Genomic DNA, 14,953 nt, shown 5'->3' with positions numbered 1-14,953 from the left:
TAAAATGTTGCATTTAGTGTCCCAGTTTTCCAAGTCTCCTAAAATGTAATAACATATTCACACATAGGCAGTCACACAGGCATTTCTATATACACACACACACACACAGACACATATACATATATATATATATATATATATATATATATATATATATATATATATAACTATTAAAAGTTAAATTTAAATATTCTGATTGACTTTGGGTCTTCCCTGAATCATTTCACTCCTCTAAACTCATAGCCTGACAAACAGTGCACCTGTTTTACTGGGCTAAGTGCCAGGGGAAAAAAATATCAGGGAAATTAATTTTTAAGAGCAGTAGATAAATGGCACACCTCATTAGAAAGTCTATTTAAAAGGCACATCAGGAGATGTCTGCAAGACTTTCATAAGAAATTGATGCTTCCTACCATCATATTCTTGCTGGCTCTCTTCTCAGATTACTGATCTTACTTCCTGGTAATAAGACTCAAATTCAAGTTGCATTTAATGAGTGCCTCCTATGTGCCAGGCGGGTATGTTTTACATAGATTATCTTATCTAATTCTTTCAAAATTGTTTTGAAATAAGTATATTTTGCAGAATGCCTGCAAGAATTACTAAATGTGCTTTGAGACCCCCTGGTACAGACATATAATGATTTTCCCTTCTTATGGATGAAGATGCTAATAAATTATGACCCTTATTTTTAGGTAAGAAAAGCCATGAATTACTACAATTTATTCACGTACATTCTGACCTAGAGGAAAATCATTAACATGCACTAATAACTAAGTTTGTAGTCATTTCTTTAGAAACCCTACTTGCTCTCATTTATTGTTTAGAGAGAAAATTGTCTCTTTGTAAATAAGGCAAAGAAGTCTGTAAGGAATGTGAACAAAAGACCACGAATTCTGACCCTGAAAGAATCATTAAATTATCACAGCACCTCACCGTTTTCTGGAAGGACTTCCTGGCTGAGTCTACAGAAGCTTGGGGGCGAGGCCTCTAGCAGCCTTTGTGACCCGCTAGGCTCAGTTATTAAGGAATGAGGGCTTCCCTGGTGGCGCAGTGGTTGAGAGTCGGCCTGCCAATGCAGGGGACATGGGTTCGTGCCCTGGTCCGGGAAGATCCCAAATGCCACAGAGCGGCTAGGCCCGTGAGCCATGGCCGTTGAGCCTGCGTGTCCAGAGCCTGTGCTCTGCAGTGGGAGAGGCCACAACAGTGAGAGGCCCGCGTACCGCAAAAAAAAAAAAAAAAAAGGAATGAACATTACTCTGCCCCTCCACCCCAACTTGGGGTTTCGGAAGACATAATATCCAGGTGATCAGACACCTTGGTTTGTGCCTATTGTTCTGAGGTAAATATTCATAGCTGTCCATTTCACACTCACAAGTGTCCTGTTTTGGATGATAAATTATATAGTCATCCTATGGGGTGGTTTTGTGTGCTGTCAAGTCACTAAACTTGACTTACATTTCCCAGAATTCCCTTACATGAATGTTCCAGGTAACAGTTGGGTACAGGAGAAATTTGCATAAGCTTTGGAAGGCAAAATAGAAGCAATAGCCATTGTTTATTCTCTGAAGGTTGGTATAGGGCAGGTGCTGTCAACTCTCATGCATATTGTGGCAGGTATGCTGGCTAGTCTTGACGTGTGACAGCAGCAGGCTGCATCTCTTCCAGTTCCCACTGACTGGCCCTCCTCCTTCAGCATCTCCTTCAGCAAGTGGAAGGCACCAGCTTATACTGCAGCTCACCCATGTCATCGTAATTTGAGGTGGTGAGAGTCAAATGAGGGTTCCAGGTTGTCCTTTGTCTCCCCTATTCTATTTCCATCTGCATTTTTCAGTGATGGGGTTCAGGACATGCTACCCTAAAATGTGGCACCTTAGCATATTGAATATTTTCAGCTGAAGGAATGGAAGAAATAGCATGTGCAAGAAGAACTCTCTGACCCTCCCCTAAAGCAGGTCATAAAACCCTCCTATGAGAGAGCCCCTCCCTACACCCAGAGGAAAGGAATGTCCTTATCCTCAAATGCACAGAGGAATCTGAATGAACAGGCCTTACTGTGTCCCCCAATTTGCTACACTTAGCTCATACCTTTTTGTCGTGTCACATTTTTTCACCACTTTCCACTTATCACCAAACCTAGCATAAAAATGCTCAGGTTTAACTACCTCTTAAGGGCTTCACTTCCTTATGAAGAAAGGCTCCTATGTCCCATAAAGCTTATATTAAATAAATCTGAGTGCTTTTCTCTAATTAATTTGTCTTTTGTTAGAGGGGCCCCAGCCTAGAATTTAGAAAGGGAGAGGAAAGAGATATTTTTTCTCTTCTACACTATCTTCCACTCTGCTGCCTTCTGACCCTGTACCAGATAAACTGCAACAGCCTCACCTAGACTGATTAATCAGCTCCCATGAATGCATAAGCAATACAAAATAAATTCCCTATTTTACATCACTTACAGTGACTCTACTCTCATCAAAGTCTGACAGATAGACCACAGCATTGTTCGAATAGTATTTTGACATTATGTTTAGTAAGAAATGAAGGGTAGGTGAAATCTCTTTTCTAGTATCTGATTTTTGTGTCCTAAAATTTGTTTTATTTGAAAAGATGAAGTAAAGTCACAAATTTTGCAGACCAGGAACCAAGCTGCCATCCCCATTTTACAGACAAGAAAATATAATTTCTTAGTCATGCTAACTTGTAGGTTATAGAGATATGAGTGAACCCGTCTTTTGAAATAAGCCAATTCTATTAGTGCTTCACAAGTAGATTATATACAGCTCAACCAGATCAAATTCAGAAAATAGGGAATTGTGAAGATTGGCCAGAGGAGAATCATTCTTCTCAATCCAGTATAGTACTTGCTTATGAAAATAGGTTTTAATTTCTCTGTAAACATTTTTTAATATCTTGGAAGCATTCACCTACTCTTCCCAAGTGTCAGCGCCCAAGCCCAGACAGGTGCTCTCTCTGGCTTTCAGAGAGACTATTTCTAGTATGCTTTCTTGTACCACCAACCTTGTTTTTTAAACATTAACAATACATATTTCGAAGACTATTATGTGGTACAAAAGGCTCATCATGGTAATAATATTAATCCCTGGTAAATGTTTGAAATGTATCAATTAAAAATAGCATTAGAAACACAAGAGGATCATTTACATTTTGAAACTCTTAATGAAGCAAATGGTTTCTTTTCTGTGAAAAAAACAACATTAAAAAGGCAAGTTAAAACTTAATAAATGGAGAAAAGAAATTAGAATTTTAATACAAGTTGATGTATCCCATCCAACCAGTGGTTAATACAGGTTTTATGCTATAATTATACAATGTCTTTGAATTTATTATACTCTTTTGGTTCTAGAAGTTGATCATTCAAATTTTAATTAGCAAACAGTACTTGAATTTCTTATTTGAAGAATTAATATATATGTCTGGAAGAATTTTAGCTTTGAGACTTTTTAAAACTTCAAATCCATTGGAGAATATTTGTCTTCTGAAATATGGCTTCAGGTTGCCAGCCATCCCAACACACCATCTTTCTCTTTGCACCTGTTGTAATTACAATCTCTCTTTGTCAATTAGAGTACTGAATCGTACTTCCTTAGATCTAAGTATTTATCTTAAGATACATAACTTGGCAATATAACATTCTGAGAGTAAAATACGTGGTAGCCAGCCACCACAGTGGCCCCCAGTGATTCTTGCCTGTGGGCATTCCTATCATTGTAGAGTCTCATCCAACACTGAATAGGGTTGACCTGTTATGACCTAAAGGATTTTGCAGAAATGGCAGTGTGGGATTTCTAAGTGTAGGTCATAAGGGGCATTGTGGCTTCTGCCTTGCTCTTTCTCAAATCACTCAGTCTAGGCGATGCCAGTTGCCATGATGTGAGGAAACACCAGCATTAACTTAAAAGCCGAATAAGTGAGACATCTTGCCAATTGGTCTGCAACCCCAGAAAAAAAATTTCAGATGTCTGCAGCCCCAGCCAAGGTCTTCACTGCAACATCAAGATGTACCCTAAGCCAGAACCACCGACCTAAGCCATTCCCAAATTCCTAAGCCACAGAAACTGTGTGTAGTGATAGATGTTTATTATTTTTTTAAACCTCTTACTTTTCCAGTAATTTATTATGCAGCAATAGATGACCATTACAAAATATGACAAATATCATTTCATAAACATATTTTTTTCATTCTAATTTTATTAAATGTACTTATTAGTTTTTAAAGTGGGTCAAAACCTGTTTGGATGAAATAAAAATTTTATAATAAATATTTCTTTTGTCCTAAGGTAAGGAATTGCTTCAAAATCAAAATATCAGCATTATTCATTCCTTTAAGCAATATATAGCAGAAAACTTGCTATGTGACAGACACTCATGTACAGAGATGAATAAGATAATTTCTTCCTTGAATAAGGTTAAGTTTCTGAGTGAGATGGACAAGTAAACAGATATTAACAATACAACGTGTTAACTGATGATAATACAGGTGCCTGTAAGGGACTAAGAAAATGAAAGCACGGTATAGTGAATTTTTCTTAGGAAATCTGGAATTCTTTCACAAAAAAGGGATGAATTCATCCTTCAAGAAAACTGATGAATGAATCTCCTACTAGTGATATTAAAATGTATACAGGGGAGACCTTCAAGATGGAAGAGGAGTAAGACGTGGAGATCATCTTCCTCCCCACAAATACATCAAAAATACATCTACATGTGGAACAACACCTACAGAACACCTACTGAATGCTGGCAGAACACCTCAGAATTCCCCAAAGGCAAGAAACTACCCACGTACCTGGCTAGGGCAAAAGAAAAAAAAAAAACAGACACAAAAGAATAGGGACAGGACCTGCAGCTCTGGGAGGGAGCTGTGAAGGAGGAAAGGTTTCCACACACTAGGAAGACCCTTCACTGGTGGAGACGGGGGGCGGGTGGCAGGGGGAAAGCTTCAGAGTCACAGAGGAGAGCACAGCAACAGGGGTGCAGAGGGCAAAGTGGAGAGATTCCTGCACAGAGGATTGGTACCGACCAGCATTCACCAGCCCGAGAGGCTTGTCTGCTCACCCGCCGGCATGGGTGAGGGCTGGGAGCTGAGGCTCGGGCTTCGGAGGTCGGATCCCAGGGAAAGGACTGGGGTTGGCTGTGTGAACACAGGCTGAAGGGGGTACTGCATCACAGCTAGCTGGGAGAGAGTCCAGGAAAATGTCTGGACCTACCTAAGAGGCAAGAGACCATTGTTTTGGGGTGCACAAGGAGAGGGGATTCAGAGCACCGCTTAAACGAGCTCCAGAGACAGGCATGAGCTGCAACTATCAGCACGGACCCCAGAGATGGGCATGAGACGCTAAGGCTGCTACTGCAGCCACCAAGAAGCCTGTGTGCAAACACAGGTAACTATCCACACCTCCCTTCCCAGGAGCCTGTGCAGCCCGCCACTGCCAGGGTCCCGTGATCCAGGGACAACTTCCCTGGGAGAAGACATGGCGCACCTCAGGATGGTGCAACATCATTCCGGCCTCTGCTGCCACAGGCTCACCCCGCATTCCATACCCCTCCCTCCCCCCGGCCTGAGTGAGCCAGAGCCCCTGAATCAGCTGCTACTTTAACCCTGTCCTGTCTGGGAGGGAACAGATGTCCTCAGGCGAACTACACGCAGAGATGGGGCCAAATCCAAAGCTGAGACCCAGGAGCTGTGCGAACAAAGAAGAGAAAGGGAAATATCTCCCAGCAGCCTCAGGAGCAGCGGATTAAATCTCCACACTCAACTTGATGTCCACTGCATCCGTGGAATACCTCTAGAGACAAGGAATCATCCCAAAATTGAGGCAGTGGACTTTGGGAGCAATTGTAGACTTGGGGTTTGCTTTCTGCATCTAATTTGTTTCTGGTCTTATGTTTATCTTAGTTTAGTATTTAGAGTTTATTATCAGTGGTAAATTTGTTTATTGATTTGGTTGCTCTCTTCCTTTTTTTATATATATACATATATATATATATATATTTCCTTTTTTTCTGAGTGTGTATATGCATGCTTCTTAGTGTGATTTTGTCTGTAAAGCTTTGCTTTTACCATTTGCCCTAGGTTTCTGTCTGTCTGTTTTTCTTTTCATTCTTTTTTTTTTCCAGTATAGTTCTTAGCACTTGTTATCATTGGTGAATTTGTTTTTTGGTTTGGCTGCTCTCTTCTTTCTTACTTTCTTTTCTTTTACTACTTTTGAATTTTTTTATTTTTAATATTTTTTTATTTTTTATTTTAATAACTTTATTTTATTTAGTTTTTCTTTCTTTCTTTTTTTCTCCCTTTTCTTCTGAGCTGTGTGGCTGACAGGCTCTTGGTGCTCTGGCCAGGTGTCAGGCCTGTGCTTCTGAGGTGGGAGAGCAAAGTTCAGGACATTGGTCCACCAGAGACCTCCCAGATCCACATAATATCAAACAGCAAAAGCTCTCCCAGAGATCTCTGTCTCAATGCCAAGACTCAGCTCCACTCAATGACCAGCACACTCCAGTGCTGGACACCCTATGCCAAACAACTAGCAAGACAGGAACACAGCCCCACCCATTAGCAGAGAGGCTGCCTAAAATCATAATAAGGTCAAAGAAACCCCAAAACTCACCACCGGATGTGGTCCTGCCTACCAGAAAGACAAGATCCAGCCTGATCCACCAGAAAACAGGCATCAGTCCCCTCCACCAGGAAGCCTACACAACCCACTGAACCAACCTTACCCAGTGGGGGCAGACACTGAAAACAATGGGAACTACGAACCTGCAGCCTGCGAAAAGGAGACCCAAACACAGTAAGTTAAGCAAAATGAGAAGACAGAAATACACACAGCAGATGAAGGAGCAAGGTAAAAACCCACCAGACCAAACAAATGAAGAGGAAATAGGCAGTCGACCTGAAAACGAATTCAGAGTAATCATAGTAAAGATGATCCAAAATCTTGGAAACAGAATGGAAACAATACAAGAAACGTTTAACAAGGACCTAGAAGAACTAAAGAGCAAACAAACAATGATGAACAACACAATACATGAAATTAAAAGTTCTCTAGAAGGAATCAACAGCAGAATAAATGAGAGAGAAGAATGGGTAAGTGACCTGGAAGATAAAGTAGTGGAAATAAATACCACAGAGCAGAATAAAGAAAAAAGAATGAAAAGAAATGAGAACAGTCTTGGAGACCTCTGGAACAACATTAAATGCATCAACTTTCGAACTATAGGGGCCCTAGAAGATGAAGAGAAAAAGAAAGGGACTGAGAAAATATTTGCAGAGATTATAGTTGAAAACTTCCCTAATATGGGAAAGGAAATAGTCAGTCAAGTCCAGGAGGCACAGAGAGTCCCATACAGGATAATTCCAAGGAGAAACACTCCAAGACACATATTAATCAAATATCAAAAATTAAATACAAAGAAAAAATATTAAAAGCAGCAAGGGAAAAACAACAAATAACATACAAGGGAATCCCCACAAGGTTAACAGCTGATCTTTCAGCAGAAACTCTGCAAGCCAGAAGGGACTGGCAAGACATATTTAAAGTGATGAAAGGGAAAAACCTACAAACAAGATTACTCTAACCAGCAAGAATCTCATTCAGATTTTATGGAGAAATTAAAACTGTTACAGACAAGCAAGAGCCAAGAGAATTCAGCACCACCAAACCAGCTTTACAACAAATGCTAAAGGAACTTCTCTAGGCAGGAAACACAAGAAAAGGAAAAGGTCTACAATAACAAAACAATTAAGAAAATGGTAATAGGAACATACATATCGATAACTACCTTAAATTTCAATGGATTAAATGCTCCAACCAAAAGACATAGATCGGTTGAATGGATCATAGATCAGCCAAGTGTAAACAAGACGAAAAGACAACCCTCAGAATGGGAGAAAAGATTTGCAAATGAAGCAACTGACAAAGGATTAATTTCCAAAATTTAAAAGCAGCTCATGCAGCTCAATATCAAAAAAACAAACAACCCAATCCAAAAATGGCAGAAGACCTAAATAGACATTTCTCCAAAGAAGATATACAGATTGCCAACAAACACATGAAAGGATGCTCAACATCACTAATCATTAGAGAAATGCAAATCAAAACTACAATGAGGTATCACCTCACACCAGTCAGAATGGTCATCATCAAAATATCTACAGACAATAAATGCTGGAGAGGGTGTGGAGAAAAGGGAACTCTCTTGACTGTTGGTGGGAATGTAAATTGATATAGCCACTATGGAGAACAGTATGGAGGTTCCTTAAAAAACTAAAAATAGAACTACCATACGACCCAGCAATCCAACTACTGGGCATATACCCTGAGAAAACCATAATTCAAAAAGAGTTATGTATCACAATGTTCATTGCAGCTCTATTTACAATAGCCAGGACATGGAGGCAACCTAAGTGTCCATTGACAGATGAATGGATAAAGAAGATGTGGCACATATATACAACGGAATACTACTCAGCCATAAAAAGAAACGAAATTGAGTTTTTTGTAGTGAGGTGGATGGACCTAGAGTCTGTCATACAGAGTGAAGTAAGTCAGAAAGAGAAAAACAAATACCGTATGCTAACACATATATATGGTATTTAAAAAAAAAAAAAGGTTCTAAAGAACCTAGGGGCAGGACAGGAATAAAGATGCAGACGTAGAGAATGGACTTGAAGACACAGGGAGGGGGAAGGGGAAGCTGGGATGAAGTGAGAGCGTGGCGTTGACATATACACACTACCAAATGTAAAATAGCTAGTGGGAAGAAGCTGCATAGCACAGGGAGATCAGCTTGGTGCTTTGTGACCACTTAGAAGGGTGGGATAGGGAGGGTGGGAGGGAGATGCAAGAGGGAGGGGATATGGGGATATATGTATATGTATGGCTGATTCACTTTGTTATAAAGCAGAAACTAATACTCCATTGTAAACCAATTATAGTCCAATAAAGATGTTTAAAAAATTAATAAATAAATACAATTTAAAAAATAAAAAAATAAAATGTATACAGTACTTGTGATAAACCAGGTTCTGTTCTAAACACTCCAAATATATTCATTTGTATAATTCTCTTAATCTTATTACATATGTACTAATGTATAGATGATGAAACTGAAGCAAAGAGAGACTAAGTGACTTTTCTGATATCACAATGGCTAGGAAGTTGCAAGATCTGGATTTAATAGCAAGGAAATGCAGCACCAGAGTTCACATTTTTAACTACTTTCTTACACTTTCTGCTATACTGGATCAAGGATGGTATGAGCAGAGGCAGCGAGGAGTGAGAGTGTATGTTTTCCTAGGGAAAGAAAACAGGTGAGAGCAATAGGAAGTATGGCTGTAAAACGGGTGCATGAGTGGAATTACAAGATGAAAATAAAGGGCTAAGCCAAGGACTTGAATTTCATGCCAAGGAATTTGTAGTTGGCAGAAATACTCAATGAAATTTATGTTTTATGAAGATACCTTGGGGGCAATGTTAAAGGGGAGAGACCTGGATGAGGCAGACAAGAAGAAACTGCATTAGCCCCCTCAGAAAAGAATCAAGGTCTGAAGTGTAGTAATGGAGACTGTGGTAATAAGAGGAGGGAGAAAATTTATGAGGCATAAAAGGGTTGGCTGGCATACAGTGTGGTAACTGATCAGGTGCCCAGCAGATTTAACAGATGACTTGCAGGTTTCTTTCTGAAGGAAATGGATAGATGGTTAGGTCATTAATAAATATATAGCACTGGACGAGGAGTCTTCACAAAGACGATACACTTAGCAAACACTTCTTGAAAGAAGAAATGAAGTAGTAGTAATACAGAAGTTATTTTTCCCCTATCAAATGAAATGACAGGAACATAGGCATTATCCATAGTACCTAATTACAATGGTCCAAGGAAGCTCTACTGTGGACAGTGTGCCTTACATTTAAGTAATCTAATCTGAAAAGTTAATTATAGGTAGCTGCTCATTTTATCAAATAATTAAGAACAAATTCAACAGTAATTTATTTAGTATACTTATTAAAATATTAACTTTAGAAATATTAGATTTACACACAATTCTTAAAATACATCTAGCGTAAAAATTGAAGAACTACATTATATGATGATATTTGGTTCTAAAATTTGAATGAATGAAATTCTAAAAAAGAACAGATGAAAAATATCAGTCAATATAGGCTCAAGGGAAATGAAATTTCCTAGAGTAATGTAACCAACTGTTTTTCACTTAAAATTCTAGGTCATATTTTATATTATAGGCATTTCAACTGTATATTCTTTTAAGAGTCTGCATTACACAATATACCAACACTACTACCTACTTAAAGCAGAGGTTTATGGCTCTGGATAAATAGCCCTTTTGCTTTGGTTGACATCATGAGACTTATCTATACCTGTTAGATGATGCTCACTTTAACCCAGCTACCAACGGTACAGGGTGCAGAGTCATCTCAGTCACACCTCCATATCAATAAACCCAAACTATATAGTTTTTTGACTTTGTGTTATTCATACTTGCATTTCTTTTAACATAGCCATTTCCTGGCATATGTAGTAGATACTTGACAATAATTATTGAATGAGTAAAATACCATAATGAGAAGTAGAGGATCTCTCAGTATATAGAATGCAACTTACAGTATTTATAGTTTCTGGGTTCTACCGATTCCACTCTTACTGAAGAAAGATCAGGTAGGTTGGAGGGTGCACAGTGCAAATATGAACGATCACATTAAGAGGCTAATAAAATGTTTTTGCATATGATACAAAGGCATAAGCATAAACTCATTCATCTATTTCCTTAATACTTATTGAGCACCTGACCGATTCCTTCCCTCAAGGAACTCACATGCTCAATAGAGCATGTCAGATGTGGAAATAGACAAATATAATTTTAAAAAAACAGAAAGACCTTGAACAAAGAGATGAACAATATACTCAGAGATTGGACAGGCCAAAATGAAAATCTAAATTTCCTCACTTGTGGTAGTCCTATTTCACTCTGAATCTATAAGAACACATGGCTGGCCGTAGTATCACATTAAAAGTAATTCCTGGAAATTCCTTTTATCATTCTTTATTTTTAGGAAATCAAAATAGGAATGTTTTAATGGGAGGAGCAAAGAGAATGTCTGGGAAGGGAACTTGGAGCCAGATAGTGGGGGACTTAAAAATACACAATTTTCCATTTGTCCAAGAGTGTTTTATTTGGGTTTGGTTTGGTTTTATATAGCCGAGTGTAAAATCTACAAATTATCCTTTATTAATGATTGATAAAGTCCCTATTCCTAAACCAAATATCCACTAAGCTTTGGAATTGTTATCCTCATGAAACTATAACATCGAGCTTTTGTTCAGCTCTTCAAATCAGGTTGCATTTGAAGTCTATGAGAACAACAGGCAAAGATTAGAAGGAAATGTGAAGATGGGAACTAGCCCTTAGTGGCCCTCAAGCATGTTTGTGGGATGCTTTGTTTATCTGCAGGGTGAAGAGAAACAAAGCCAGAGCTGGAGAGAACTCTGTTTCCCTCCATTTAAAAGCCAAACTTCTGCGGTACGGCAGACACCAACACAACATTGCAAAGTACCTATACTCCAATAAAAATTAATTAAAAAAAAAAAGAAGGAAAAAAAAAAAAAGAAAAGCCAAACTTCATGGATCTTACCTGAAAGGTTTCTGTAATCCACTAAGTCAAACATAACAATGGCCACAGCTGACCACGTGATGATCAGAGCAATGACCAGAAGCCAGGCTGCTGGGGAGCTGAATGTCGTCACTATATCTTCTGTGACTGTCCTCTTTATCACTTTTCCAGGGGATTTGGGCACAGATCCATTCTTGCTGTCTATCACAGTTGTGGTCGTAGATGTATTTCCTAATCGAACATTGGAAAAGAAGAATTACAATTTGGAATTTCATGTCAAATATTGATGACAAAAACCCCTTCCCCACAAAACACAGACTGTATAGGTATATATAGCTCTTTTATAGCATTTTCTATGGCAGAATACACCTCTTTAGTGGTAAAGCCAACCTCCCTGACCGCTACCACATTTCACTTTCTCAGCATTTTCCCTCCACCCTGATACCCATAGGCCCTCATAATCAGCATTCCTCGTCTCCCAAGCTCCGTAAGTACTGCCATCCAGGCCACAAACTATGTCATAATCTTCAATCATTTTTGCATCTCCCTTACCGCCTCATATACCCAATACCATCAAGGGCAATGGCTTTTTTGGTCAAGTTGCTTTTTAACACCTTTCTCTTTATTTAGGTTCATATGTCAGGTCTAAATGCAAGCAAAAATATCCCCTCTTGGAGAGAAACAAAATCAGTGATAAAATAGTTCAAATGGATGAAATTTCTTTTGGATATTCTGGTTTAACAGAATAATTGACCCTCTGTTAAAGCCATTATTTGTGAAAGCCATTAGTTGTGAAAGGGGCATAGAAGATCTAAGAGATTAATGTTGGAAAATCTTATTATATCCAGAAACGTTTTATTCCTGCTTACAAAAGTCTACACATTCAGTTCATGACTGAAAATTCAAAAAATATAAAAAATAGCAAAATAAATAAATAGATAATTATTTGGGGTTTTTATTAAACAATAGATTTACCATAGATAATTATTTGTATTCTCACCACGCAAAAACAACTGTTGACATATTATTCTATTTATACCTACTTTTCTGTACCTGCAAGTAAATACATAAATATGTTTTATTTGTTTCTGACAAGTCATGAACACACTCTCCGTTAGTTTGTTTTACTAGGCAATATATAATAAACATGATTTCTTGCTGTACATATTCCATAAAATACCACTTAAGTGGCTGCATGGCATGGCATTCCGTGGATATGCATAATTTAGTCGAAGAGCTTTCTACCCTGGGATATGGCAGAAGTTTTCTCAGCACATATTAATGATTTTTGTATAAAGAGAATTTCCTAAATATAGAATTTCTGGGCAAATAATATAATCACTTTTATATCTTTTGAGAATATATGTATATATTTGAAAATTAGTTTATTTTTGAAAATTGTATATGCCAGCAGTCTCTGTTTCCTTATCCTTGACAACCCTGGGTATTACCGGTATTCAAAATATGTGCAATCACACAGGAGGAAAATTCTACTTCATTTGCAATTCTTTGATTGCTAGAGATAAGCTTTTTTATATGTTTATTTTTCATTTATATTTCTTATCCTGTGAAGTTTTTTGTTCATTTTTCTATAAACTTCTTTCTGGTGGTTTATAAAATTGTGTACACATATACATATATACATAATGTATATGTATATATTTTGTATATGTCTATTTGCATATACATATATGCATGTGTCTATGTGTAAATGCACTTACATGTATGCATGTGTGTATACATGTATGTTTATAAATAAACACACACATATAGGATAGTACCACTTTATCTAAACTTATGTTGTACTTTTTTCCTTCAACTGTTTACTTTTTCTTTTTATGATATTTTTATGTATAGAGTAAACATTTAAAAAGTTTTTAACTCATTTTTCTCCTGTAAAGTTGCTGCCTTTGCATGACTAGAAAGCGTCCCCTCAATGGAGAGCAGGCATATATGACTATATTGACAAGCCTTGACTCATAGAAAGTTATCTCTAGAGGAAACTTAGAGATTATTTGGAACAAATATATCATGTTTCACTTAAGAACAATTGAAGACCAACCAGAAATTACACAGATGTGGAGTAAATAACTCAGTACTAAAGAGAAAAAATACCCCTAGCAATCCAAATATTTTTGCCAAAATTACAGCTTAACAATATATTTCATATACTTTAAATATGAGCTACTTTGTATACAACAATTAAAGAATTACATATCGGGGAAGAGAAAATTTTGATTAATCACATTCTAATATACATCAGTAAATATTTTCAATTTTATCTCTAAATTACATTCCCAAATTTTTTTAAAAAAGCAAATTTTCGAACTTCTTTGACATTAAAAATTAAAAAAAAAAATTTCCACTCCCAACTGGAAACTTCTTTGACATTTTTTACAAAATGAATTTCACCTAAATGGAGTTATTCTTAGAATAATCTTCACCATTATCATCATCCCTATCATTGTTACTTTGGCCACTACTTCTACAGGTAGGACTACAACCACTACTATCATTATAAGGAAGGGCTAGAAGTGCAAGATTAACCTTAGAAACAAAGGCAGAGGGACTACTCCTCGATAAATGCAGACATTTATTTCCACTTAATAAGCATATACATTAGGCTAAGACAGTGTCAGGGAACCAAAAAAAGAATGCTATGACTTCCTCAATGTCTTTCCTAATCAATTTATTTCTTGTAATACAGGAAAACAGGGACTCATACTGTAATTTATTCATATTAATGGATCCTGTTTTGCCCCATTAACAAAATTAAGAGAGATGATTGATAACAAATAAACTTATTTTGTTATTGTACAAATGTTATCAATGTAACTGAATTCTTTAAAGTACAAAAATAAAGTTTGAACCCTGAAACAGATGTGTGCACTGGGTACTTAAAGTATAAATTCAGTTTATAAGACAATTTTTAGTTGTTGACAGAAGAAATGAAAATACCACATGCAAAATTAAGTACTCTAGTTAATAAAGTTTTCCTCTTTTGTTTCTTTACCCATAAAATGGTACTTTCCTCCCCTATATAGAAATAAAATAAATGACATAAAATTCTAGACTGACTAGGGAAAAGAAAATCAAATACATTCTAGTGTATATATTAGTAGGTATTAATAATAACCAAACATAACTAATACAACTATTTTTAGATGACAATGGTAAATCTAGGCATATATTTTTAAGAGTAAAAAGCTGATGAGAAACATCAGTGGTAAAATCATTTAATTAAAATTTTAAAACAACTTTAGGTATAAATTAATAATAGTAACAATGAATCTCCATTCTTC

General features: G+C 37.1%; 1 protein-coding gene across 1 annotated transcript in view; it reads right to left on the bottom strand.

The window, feature by feature from the left end:
* TRDN (triadin) overlaps positions 1–12,186 on the bottom strand; it is a 303,903-nt gene extending 291,717 nt beyond the window's left edge. Inside the window, exons 1-2 of the mRNA XM_060114534.1 lie at positions 12,042–12,186; positions 11,673–11,882 (exon numbers count right to left, since the gene is read on the bottom strand). Coding sequence (XP_059970517.1) covers positions 11,673–11,882; positions 12,042–12,186 — 355 coding nt within the window. The remainder of the gene's footprint in view (positions 1–11,672; positions 11,883–12,041) is intronic.
* Positions 12,187–14,953: the final 2,767 nt, after the last annotated feature.

This window comes from Mesoplodon densirostris, chromosome 12, assembly GCF_025265405.1.
Source record: "Mesoplodon densirostris isolate mMesDen1 chromosome 12, mMesDen1 primary haplotype, whole genome shotgun sequence".
Lineage (NCBI taxonomy): Eukaryota > Metazoa > Chordata > Mammalia > Artiodactyla > Ziphiidae > Mesoplodon > Mesoplodon densirostris.
This window is presented reverse-complemented; position numbering and strand designations above follow the sequence as displayed.